Raw genomic sequence first — 12,271 nt, forward strand, 5'->3', positions numbered from 1 at the left:
GATTTTCAATGTAACTTTTGGCGCGTTACTAAGGTACAATGAAGTGAGAAATAACGCGTTAATTAAATTTTTGTTTTTCGTTGTGTTCATTTTAATTTTTCGGATACTAAACCGATCGATCGCTCGAAGAACAGTTTGTTTGTAAACAAGATCTCGGAACGACGACCCGCGTGGGCCGTGTGTTTGATATTTAACAACGTATTTTTTTGCGTCGAAGCGCCGCTAAGTTTACACTTTTTGGTGCCTGAAAGAAACAATGATTTAATAAAATTCTGTTTATTTTTTTTACTACAACAGTAAACGCTATAACAATACTCTTCGGCGAGAATATTCCAAGTTACAATTTGAACGTTGAAGCAGCAATTTTGTAAAACATAAAATCTAGTTTTTAATTTATAGTATTTATTGCTTATTGTTTCCCGAGCGCTATGACATATAGTTCTTCAAACGAGGCTTGTGGAGAGTACTTTACGGTAGGCACCGGCTTGACTCTGCCCCTGGCATTGCTGAAGGCCATGGGCAACGGTAACCACTCACCATCAGGTGGGCTGTATGCTCGTCTACCTACAAGGGCAGTAAATGGTGGACGAGCTCACGGCCTACCAGGTGTTAAGTGGTTACCGGAGCTCATGGACATCAACAACGTAAATGCCACCACCCACCTTGAGTTCTAAATCTCAATTTTACAGTAAAACGGCTGCTCCATCCTTCAAACCGAAATGCATTACTGCTTCACAGCAGAAACAGGCAGGGTGGTGACACCTATCCGTACGAGTTCACAACACGTCCTGCCACCAATAATTACGCAAATTATAAATTTTGCGGACATGGGTTTTATTAGAATGGAAGAAGTTAATTATTGCTCACTCATTATATATCTGCCACAGTTTTACATTTTAATTCATTATAATACTAGTTTACCTTTCGATACTATCTTTCTCGGGAGAACCTCTTCCTCATACCAACCAACAGAAATTCACAGCCCTCAAAAATATATATATTTATTTTTGATTCAAGTATGCATTCAAGTGCATCATCTAAAACATAGAAATACGCTTGAACGACTTTCATAATGAACTAATTATAATTTGTGGTAAGTGTAATTATACAGTTAACTCCGCCGTTGTCGGTCCCAAGCCCGAATGAGAAAGGAGGAGGGTTGGTGTGGACGAAACCTACCCATGCCGCAAAACAGTCAACGCCGAATATCGGGCGGCGGTAAATAACCCGACATCCCTGAGCGGCCCTAGCGTCCCGGGGCGGTAATCAGTAACCGTGAGGACCTAAATACCCTCTAAAAGTCTGACGCGGAAGGACGTGGGAACCCACCGCGATTACCTTCCCAAGAAAACCCCCTTATGGAATCAGTAACAACGAGAGTGAATTTGTTGGGCAACCCGACTAACCATCGGCGCCACCCAGTATCCGGGCTGGATGGTGTGAAATTGGCAACCGAAGCTTCCCCTGAGGTAAATCGACAGGCCTCAGAAGGAGGAGATACTACTGTCGGTACTGCAGCTTCTAAAAGCGAGAAGACCTCTATACGATCGAGTCATCGTATTGGCGCTTGGAACGTCCGAGGTCTGCTGGAGGCGGGTAAGCTGACAATCGTGGAAAAGGAAATGGAATCTCATGACATCTCCATACTAGGCATCAGTGAAACTCACATGCGTGGTAATGGCCACTTCACCACTGCGACAGGGAACACCATGTACTTCTCAGGCTGTGAAGATTCAAGTTTGAGTGGAGTCGGAATCATATTGCCGCCACACTTAAACAAATATGTCCTCGGTTATAATCCGGTGTCTGATAGAATCCTGACAATGAAACTGAATACCAATCCATGTGTGCTGAATGTTATACAGATATACGCACCGACGGCACAAGCTCAGGATGAGTTAATTGTGGACTTCTATGGAAAACTGGAGGAAATACTGAATTCTATACCTAGTCGGGAAATTAAGATAATTCTTGGTGATTGGAATGCCAAAGTTGGCAGTACACTGGATGATAATCATATCAGGAGCACAGTTGGAAAATTTGGACTTGGCATTAGGAATGAACGGGGTGAAAAACTGATCGAGTTCTGCATTGAAAGAAATCTCAGTATTATGAACACTTACTTCCAACATCATCCAAGACGCTTATACACGTGGAGATCTCCAGGTGACAGGTACAGAAATCAAATCGACTACATCATTCTAGATGGCCGCTGGAGATCCTCAGTATCTAACGTGAAGACCTTTCCCGGCGCAGAGTGCGGCTCCGACCATAACCTGCTCGTAGCTAACTTCTCGCTGCGTTTAAAGGCGCCCAGACGTCAACCACCAAAACCCAATAGTTTGGATCCTTCCGAACAACCGATCTTCCGAGAGGCATTAGAGGCGATCTTGAAGGATTCTCCAACGCACATTCACGCTAACGCTGATACACAGTGGAAACACTTGAAAGGTCACATCAACGATGCGCTGGACCAGATCGCTAAAAAGAAAAAGCCAGAACCGAAGAAAAAATGCTGGATCTCCGATCATTCGTGGGAGCTTATTCAACGCAGGAAAGACTTAAAAACTAGCGGTTTGCAAAATGGTGCAAAGGTTAAATACTCCGAACTTAGCAGAGCTATTCGGGTCAGTTGTCGCCTTGACAAGAACCACTTTGTTGAGAAAAATCGTGCGTGCGAAGGTGATACAAAAGGGTGGGCACGACCCTCAGCAATGAGGAATACGACGCAAGGTGGAGGTAATTATACATACTTATATCATGTATATAAGTCTCAATTAAGGGAGCATTTCAGGGACTTTCACATTTGAATATTCAAACCTTTTTTTTATTAGGTGGATGAACGAACTTACCTAGTTATCGGAATCCTGAGATCAAAGTCTAAACTGTCTTGTACTACAAATGGCTATTCTACCCTTTAAATTGGAACGCATGACCGATTTTCGGCAAGAACAGATAGTCGGTAATACCTACGTACATTTATAAATGAGTCGACTATTATCAAAGCCGGCAATGTGACTTTTGGACAATTATTGGTAAATCAGAAAAACGAATTAGTGACTTTGTATTCCATTGGCAGTCACAAAACTCTTCTGAACGACATCTTAGATAAATAACAGGTTAAGTATTAACCTTTATTTAATGCAGGTTTTGAACCGTATTCTTTGAAGGAGACGATTATATTCAAATCAATCTGTATTGACATATCAATAACATTTTTTTGTTCAAATTCACAGATTGCCACCTTTGATAATAGACGACTCAAATACCTGTACGATCTTACAAAACGAAATAACAGAATTAAATACGAAAAGAAAATAAAATAAAATAAATCTTCGTGTTATTTATTTAAAATAACATAAATTTCCTTTTTTATTTTATACAACGCAAAAGTAATTTATTTCTTTTTATATATTAAATAATGATATATCGCAAAACAGAATCCTAAAACTTTCGTTCAGAACATGTTTCATTCCTGCAAATGTATTTTCAGGCTGAATTATTTCCGACAAAATCGAAATAAATGCCGGAGCAGCGACGACATCAAACAAAACGCGTGAACCGTAACACAAAAACACATAAAACAGACGTAGACGTGCACAGTAACTAGAAGGCATGAAGTTTTAAAAAAAAATATGTGTTATCGTGGGACACCGGATAGGGAACGAAGTTCCTTATTATAAAAATATTAATTTTAAGTTCTATTCGGGGTATATAGAAAATAAAACTGGTGGTTTCGCAACAACCCACGGTCATTCGGTAACGTGCGAACTTATTGTGGTACACTTCATTCACGGTTGTTTGCATAAGAGTTAGTGTATTGCGCAAACGAACGCTCTGAGATCGTGGTCAATGAATGATAAAAAAATATGATATTTTTTGTACGTTATTACAAAATTAAGTAATACACTGTGTGCATTACTATTATAATAAAAATCTTACGTTACGGACGTTTTTTCCTGGTCAGGGTACTCCTCCGCATCGTCCCATAAGGAACTTCGTTCCAAAATTTACACATTTTACAGATCGACATTATGAGATATCGTTTAATAGCTGATCAGCTATCAATATTTGGGATCCGGTTATCAAGAAAGAAATCTCAGCCCACCAAAACAGTTGGTTCTTTGTGTGGAGAGGAACGTATAAGTCAATTAATAATTATTTTTAAATTAAATTAGTACACAAATATTAAAATGTCAACGAAAAACACTTAACTTTTTCCGTAATTAACAAAAATATTAAAAATTTTAAAAACTTCTTTTATAAGCGCCAAAGTAGGTTTATTTACGTCTACCAGACGTGACAATTGAAAGAAAATACAGTGGAGTTAAGGAAACATAAGTTTACCTTGTAAGCCTGGTATGCAAATTAAAACTATAAATGAGAATTGAAATACTAAAAATTGTTTTAAGTTCTTATGTCTAAGACTAAAAAAGGGGGATAATTAACAGTCAACTTTAGTGTTGAAAACCTTTTTTTTTAACTCGATAAATCTAATCGCATTGGTAATAAACTATATTTAAACAAGAAAAAAATCAATACCTAGTTACTTGACCGAGTCTAAAAGTGTACATGCAGTTCTTAATCGGACGACAAAATTATTAATGGCATTAATAATGCAGCCGAGACCAAAGTAATTATGATTGGCAGAGTGAACGGAGTAAGCTAGCAGCGAATCCACATTTATTGGGTAAATACTAAGATCACTGACACTATGGTCACTGACAATGATCACTAAGCATATAATTCAGCCGCGTTCTCCGTTGTGTTGTTACAGTATATTTAATTAATTAATTGTTGCATTCTATGGCATATGTTAATTATTAAATATTTACTAAGATATATATTTTGCAAATATAGATAGCGAACCAAAATAAAATAATCTAGTTTATTTTTTAAAAAGCTGTACCAAATTTTATTATTTGATTTACGTAGAAGTCCGTCAAAATAAATAAAAACGCGAAATAAGAGCAGTTCTTACCTGCACTCCCTTTTCCTCCGTCTCGGACATGATCTTCGGAAATTGGTGGTTTTATTCGAGGAAATGAAGCAATGGAACGCGACTACTGGATGAGAAGATCGGGAATGCAATGAGGAATAGCTCTGTGGCCGAGGGAAGCCGTACATGTAAAGATCAACGCCCACATGGAACGGAAAAGCGCCGATAAAAACGCTACAGTTTTACGAAACTATGTAATGTGTGTAACGCGTAAGTGTCTCCGAAGAATTTCGCGAAACGAATTCTTACATAGTTGATTCAATTGTCAATTTGAGGAAAGTCATCATCATCATCATCAAAAGCCCTTGTTATTGATTTAGTAATAACATATACGTATTATTTTTATCACGGATGTGAAGTTTTATCACGGAAAACTGTGGTGATGTTTCTCGCTGTCGACCCAGATCTGTTTGTATCTATGTAGTTTGAAGTTAAGTATACGTGCCGATTAGTATAATAAAAAATAGTAACAAAAAGGAAAGCCAAGAAGTGCACATGATTTTTTTTATTGCCCTTGTAGGCAGACGAGCATATTGCTGATTGTAAAGGGCTACCGTCGCTTATGGATGTCAGCCATGCTTAAGGTATAAAATATTAAAGAGATGAAACATTTCTAGGGTCGTAGGGGTTTTACATCTTCATACCCGGGCTTAAATCTAGCAGATAGCAATATTTCTAAGGAAATACATTGACGAACGGCTTCTGCGATGAAAATATGAGATCGCGTAATTATTGATGTTAGGAGTATTGCGAACCTACACGAGTCATGGATATTTCTACCACGGTGAAAATATCCTTATGAATACACCGGAGACCTCATGACTCAAGTTAAGTGATGGCAAGATGTAAGGGCAGTAACGTTGGGCAGTTTTATCATCATTATTATCAAATAAACTTAAGTTCAGCACTGTAGGTCTAAACTATAAGAGAAGTAGATTATAATTATTATTAAATAAAAACAATTTACTGTTGTTTGACGTTGTGCTAACGTCATTCTGTGAACAAAAAAACGCAGCGCGTTTTTGTGATCTCATATACGCTGTACCTTCTCATGCCCAATAAAAGGTATACAAACATAACACATAATCTACGTACGTCCGAAAACATGTTAAAATAATTATCGCCCAGTTAGCTTCTGTTATTTTTTAGCAATAAACATAATAAATTTTAGGTACAACGATTTATATTTTTGTTTTTACGATATTTCGGTATAGTTTTGTTTGTTTTGAGATTTCTTGGCCGTAAATGGACAGACGATCTAGCACCTAGGACTTAACGGTCCATAGACACCATAACGCCGTTCGCGCTTACAAAGACAGCATCAAATTATAAATTGCCTTCTACACTTTTTAAGACAGATTTATTTTTAAAACACACTTCAGTCTAATGGAATCTTCCGACGTAATTGTACCGTTGTACTATAGGTAGTACTATAACTGAGAATTTGCGTCGAACTCGTGTCTTAAGGTTTTTTTTATTGCCTTCGTAGGCAGAGGAACATACGGCCCACCTGATGGTAAGTGGTCACCGTCACTCATTGACGTCAGCAATACCTGGAACAGAGCCAAGTCGCTGCCTACCCTACACCTAAGGGGGGTGAAGCTATGTATGTTGCTCATGTCTGTAGGCTCCGGTTACCACCTAACGCCGGGTCAGCTCGTTCACCCGTCTATATTATTATCCACTGGGCTTATATCCATCCATTAATACAAGTATTAGACGCTTGCAGCTCTAGCTAGCTAGCTCTAGGAGCAGGCATAAGACCCCTGGTAGCCGTACACGTCGAACTTGTCAAAGAGTCTGACATGAAACCTAACCCATAACATCAGTCGGCTAAATTTCTCACAGGATTTTCTCAGCGAATCGCGATTCCGATCCGGTAGTAGATGCCTTTGAGCTGTTATTTTATTATTTTATTTTATTGCTTAGATGAGTGGACGAGCTCACAGCCCACCTGGTGTTAAGTGGCTACTGGAGCCCATAGACGTCTACAACATAAATGCGCCACCCACCTTGAGATATAAGTTCTAAGGTCTCAGTATAGTTACAACGGCTGCTCCACCCTTCAAACCGAAACGCATTACTGCTTCACGGCAGAAATAGGCGGGGTGGTGGTACCTACCCGTGCGGACTCACAAGAGGTTCTACCACCAGTAATAGCTAGCTAGCTCTAGGAGCAGGCATAAGGACCCTGGTAACCGTACTCGTTGAACTTGTCAAAGAGTCTGACATGAAACCTAACCCATAACATCAGTCGACTGCATTTCTCACAGGATTTTCTCAGCGAATCGCGATTCCGATCCCGTAGTTGATGCCTTTGAGCTATTAGGTCTCCTTCTGAGGCGCTCGGGCAGATGTTAGCAAATTCCGCCGCTCCCGGCAGAGCCTGTGCTCGTCCACATGCTCTGGTAAGGCCCTCGGACCTTCGATCTTAAAAGAACCGCCTATACGTCTATACAAAAAAATAAAATATCTGAAGTTAAATACATTCGATGAACTCGAAAATTTCACATATATCAAGGGCCAATGATCATGAACCATTGAATTATTAATTTTGTCTAAAATCTTGAGCCGGCTTGGTTCCTCAAGCTTAAAAAGTTTATTTAAATTTTTAGTACGATTAATTATTGAAGAATGTTTTTTTTTTTCGTTGTCCAGGAAGAAGCCTATCTGTTCACGGCCAACACGTTTATAAAACAACACATAACCAAAGCAGTAATAAAAACGATTCGGAAATAGAACTAGGTCTGACACCGCGAAAGTTTAAACTACTGAGTAATGCGTAATAGCATTGCAAGATCAGACATAAAATATTAAAAAAAAGGCACCCCCCACTAGGATATTAGGTATACAATCATGAATACTGAGATTTATTTACACTCAGATTCTATGTTGTAAGTACAATATTTTAACAATTAAAGTTGAACGCAAGGATCAAATCACGCAACGACACAAAATAGAATTGACTTACAAAGCGCACAGAGTCAAACCGAGAGATCTTCCGTACACGTCAAAAAAACTAAAAACACTACAGACGTTTCGTAAATTGTATAACGTTCTACCCGCATTTAGCAAATATTTAACTAAACAACTAAACTAAATAACTTAAAATATCATAAATAAATAATTTGATAGATTGCGATGTCTATTGGCTCCAGTAACCACTTTACACCAGACGGGTGGTTAGCTAGGTGACTCATTTTCACAAAAAAATATTGAAATAAAAACTTAGTTGTGATTAGTTATAACTGTAATTTTCGCGATTATAAACGAAATCAAAACGTTCCTAACGCATTCAATTAATTGTGAAAACGGTAAGTTTGTTAAAGAAAAATTCTGACAATTTCCCAAGATTTCTTAAGGTTGCTTAAAAAAAGAAATCACCCACTTAATTGGTAAAAACTGTTATGTTAAAAACTACATAACAAACTCTTTAGTATATTGACGCGATTTAGTATAATGTCTTTAGAATTAGTATAATACATAAATCCGACAAAAATAAAACCAATTTAGGTCAATTTTCGTGAACTAGAAAAACAGTAAATGGCTAAGGCAATTTTTTGATCGTTTCAATAATATAGTCCGGCATGGCATCTCCCAGCGGTCTATCGCTCAATTGAGTTGCGGGTAATTGGGTCGATTGGTAATTGCTATACTTCCTATCGCCTTACGCCATTACGAAGAATGCGAGTATACGCATTAATTCAAAATGCAATTAATATTTTGATATACAGGCTTATGTCCTTTGGTGTAAATAAAAATAAGCTTAATTTAAATATATATAAATAAAAGATTATAATCTGCGTCAAAGCAAACTGATGCTAAGTTATCCCAAAATTGTATGTTTATTGAAGTTAAAAAATTAAAATGAATAAAAGCATAATTGAGATTGTGAAACTTTTTTAAAGAATAACCTTTGTTTATTTTCAAAACATTATAGGCATTTTTCAATTTAAAAATAAACATAAATACAGAGTACAACGGCGTACTTTAAAAACATATTTATATTAGAATTAGATGCATTCTATTTCTGATGCTTAACTCGCAAAGATAACTTAGATACAAATGTACAGGTTCGAATTATTATCTCGCTAAAACTCGAGAACGGGTGGACCTATTTGGCTAATTTTGGTCTTGAATTAGTTGTGGAAGTCCAGAGAAGGTTTAAAAGGTAGATAAATATGAAAATGCTTGGAATTAAATAATTTTGTTTTTTCTTTGATGTCTCCCCTGTCAGACGGAGTTCTTTTGTTTGTTATAAGTTTATTTTATACAAAAGTTTAGGCTTTTTATTTATCGATTGAGGCACTACGAAGTCTGCCGGGTCAGCTAGTTTGTAATAAAAAAAGAATATGTTTCGGACATTTAATTACATATATATACATATATGCTAGGGAATACAAAAGCCCATCTTATAAATCTAAATCAAAGCGAATTAAATGACCACAAAATGTGCTTTGAAAACATGATTAAAAATGTACCTCTGCGAGTTTCGAGTAATTGGCTTGTTGGGTAATTGCATTAATCCCACAAATCAGTTCTTCTAGCGCTCGTGTAAGAAATACTTCGATTTGTGGAGATTGGATTTTTTGCTGGCAATATTGGAAACTGGTGCCATTTATTCGGAAAATTTCCAGCTTAAGAAGCACTCAACAAAATAAAGGGTTCGAAGGGCAGGGCAACCGTTGTAACTGTACTGAGACCTTAGAACTTATATCTCAAGGTGGGTGGCGCATTTACGTTGTAGATGTCTATGGGCTCCAGTAACCACTTAACACCAGGTGAGCTGTGAGCTCGTCCAACCCATCTAAGCAATAAAAAAAAAATCTTAGGTCAAACGTAAAATTTTCGTTACAATATTCCCCGAGAAGTTATTTTTAATCCAAACTCGGACAAATATAAAACGGACGACACGGTAGTCGACCCTTGTGCACTCACAACATACCGGACATGATCAGTACGAATATTTTATATCTTTAAACGATGTCATTCCTTTATTGTAGAAGACGTTCGTGAATAAACATTAAATAAACTATTGATTGTTAAGAAAAATAAATGTTATTTCTCCAAAGGCCAGATCATGGTATAATCACAGCAACGCAATAAGCTGTTTAGATTTCGAATCCCTATTTTTTACCTATAGAACAATTGGCTATCAAACTGGCTTATCACGTTGGCTTACAAATTAAGATGTTTAAGCAAAAAGAAAAAAAAAACCTAACTTTAACTAGAAATATGTAGGTTTATAATAACATCCAATTTGCAACAACAACTTCTTTCAATTCGGTTTCAGAAGCCCAACCGTTAAGAATATTTTGGCTTGGGTAGTATGAAATCAAATGGTTTCCTTGTTGATTGTTCTCTGTGAACGAGTCTCGCATATTTTTTCTTCAGCAAACGTTCTATGCATACCTACTCTATGACAAAAACGTCGAATATTAAAATAGAAGCAACGCCATCTACACATCAGTTGAGAAAACACAAAAGCGTCATCAGTTTCAGTGAAGTAAATTGAAAAACTGAAACAAATTTTCCAAATAGTTCCGAAACTGAACAACGAGCGGCGTTGCAATCGATAGTTCAGATGTCATGACTATGTCTTACTTACTCTCCGTAAGCTCGACTACGAAAAATAGCAGCGGCACACCTTTTACAATTGTAAATATAAAAGACTAGCGGCTCGTTCCGGCTCCGCTCGAGACTTAAATTAAAATTTCAACAATATTTGACGTTGTTTTATTTTAAAACAAAAATTTTTTTAAAACAAAAGAACACCTATTGCAGCATAACTATAATAGTTAGACATATGCTGTCGCGACACTTTTTGTAAATAATAATTTGTTCTACAAAGTCGTAGTACATTATTTTATTCTATCATCAATAGTTTTAGCAGGGCACGCGATGTAAAAAATATTTTAGGTATTTTTTTTACACCTTGGGTTACATTATTGGAGTTTTAGTAAGGATCCCTAATTTTTTTCAAATAAGCTTATTATAGCCTATGTCACTCGGAAATAGTGTAGCTTCCAAGGGCGGATCCAGCTTTGGCGCCAGGGGGGGGTCACATAGTCAAATTTTCGATGCGCTCGTTCCCAAACTCTTGCCATCATACAAAGTTATTATATTATATTAAATTAATTAAATATTGAAGGTATGTAGTTACATAAAATCTGTATAGTAAGAAAATATATAAATAAAATACTATGTTCAATTAGTGGTTCACCTAAGTCCTGGAACCAGCTCAGGGGGGGGGTCATGACCCCATGACCCCCCCCCTGTAGCTTCCAAACAGTGAAAGAATTTTTCAAATCCGTTCCGTAGTTTCGGAGCCTATTCAATACAAACAAACAAACAAATCTTTCTTCTTTATAATATTAGTATAGATATAGATATATATCACATATTAATGAACTGACATAAATGTAATATTAGTACACCCTGAAGTGTATCCCTAAATGACAGGCGCTATTCTTTTCGCATACTCATATCGCAAGGTAGGTGGCGGCATTTATGTTATAGGTGGGCTCAAGTTACCACTTAACTCCAGAGCTGTGAGCTCGTCCACCCACCTAAGCAATAAATAAATAAAACTTTCTATTCAAAATCAAAAGTTCAAAATCACTAATCTGACGAAGACTTCGTGCAACAAATACATCATAACATGTCGTTGAAACATTAAGTAGCCTTAACATTCAATTCCAAAAAGAGCCACAGAACTAAAAAGAACCGACTCACAAACTCAGCAAGCTTGTTGTTTTTACCAAACATCTCAAGATTGGAATTTCAATTACCAGAGCGCAAACAGAGAACAGAGTAGAGGTAATTTAAGAAAATAACAATTAAATGAAAATACCGGGAAACGATTGCCTCCATCACACGAGATAAGCACACAATAGTTGATAATTAATCAAATAATTAATTAGACACGACATTAATTACTGTTTTTGTCAAACTTCTAGATTCTCTTCTCATACAAACGCGACAAGCGATGGTTAAATTATCATTTGTACTAATTTGTAGCACTTATGTACTCACGATGGCAATATTGGAAGACTGCAATTGTGAATGTGTCGCGCTATAAATAGCGACAGATGAGAGTCCGGCCCACCATTCATCTTGTCATAAAGTAATTGTTAGGAATTACTCGTACCTGACTATCAAATGAATTCCACTATGAAGGAATAATATCGGGTAGAAGTATCAAATCCGAAAACTTTATAAAACATAATCTCGGCTGATACGGCACTTTGTGTAGGTACCGATGGTAACTTT

At 37.0% G+C, this 12,271-nt stretch overlaps 2 protein-coding genes across 13 annotated transcripts in view; one reads left to right on the forward strand and one right to left on the reverse strand.

Annotated features, from left to right (window-relative positions):
* The window catches only part of LOC101742498 (uncharacterized protein ZK1073.1), a 43,792-nt gene that overhangs the window by 18,490 nt on the left and 13,031 nt on the right, over positions 1–12,271 (reverse strand). The window contains exon 1 of one of the 12 annotated variants that reach the window (XM_062675028.1): positions 7,971–7,998. The exons of 9 other annotated variants lie outside the window; for them this stretch is intronic. Coding sequence is in view for 2 of the 3 variants with exons in the window: in XM_038018970.2 (XP_037874898.1) it covers positions 4,982–5,011 (30 nt within the window). In the remaining variant the exon portion in view is untranslated. Of the gene's footprint in view, positions 1–4,981; positions 5,128–7,970; positions 7,999–12,271 lie in introns of those variants that run through there. 2 more of the 12 variants (XM_038018970.2, XM_038018971.2) reach the window with 2 other exon arrangements.
* LOC105841419 (craniofacial development protein 2) lies at positions 1,129–3,880 on the forward strand. The gene is made up of 2 exons (XM_038018961.2): positions 1,129–2,739; positions 3,494–3,880. The coding sequence occupies exons 1-2, from the start codon at positions 1,359–1,361 to the stop codon at positions 3,496–3,498; spliced, it is 1,386 nt and encodes a 461-aa protein (XP_037874889.1). The 5' UTR covers positions 1,129–1,358; the 3' UTR covers positions 3,499–3,880.

Source organism: Bombyx mori, chromosome 22 (assembly GCF_030269925.1).
Source record: "Bombyx mori chromosome 22, ASM3026992v2".
Taxonomy (NCBI): Eukaryota; Metazoa; Arthropoda; class Insecta; order Lepidoptera; family Bombycidae; genus Bombyx; species Bombyx mori.

Excerpts from the sequence above, each read along its gene's own strand:
- LOC105841419 (XM_038018961.2), top strand. The coding sequence starts at position 1,359 with ATGGAATCAGTAACAACGAGAGTGAATTTGTTGGGCAACCCGACTAAC.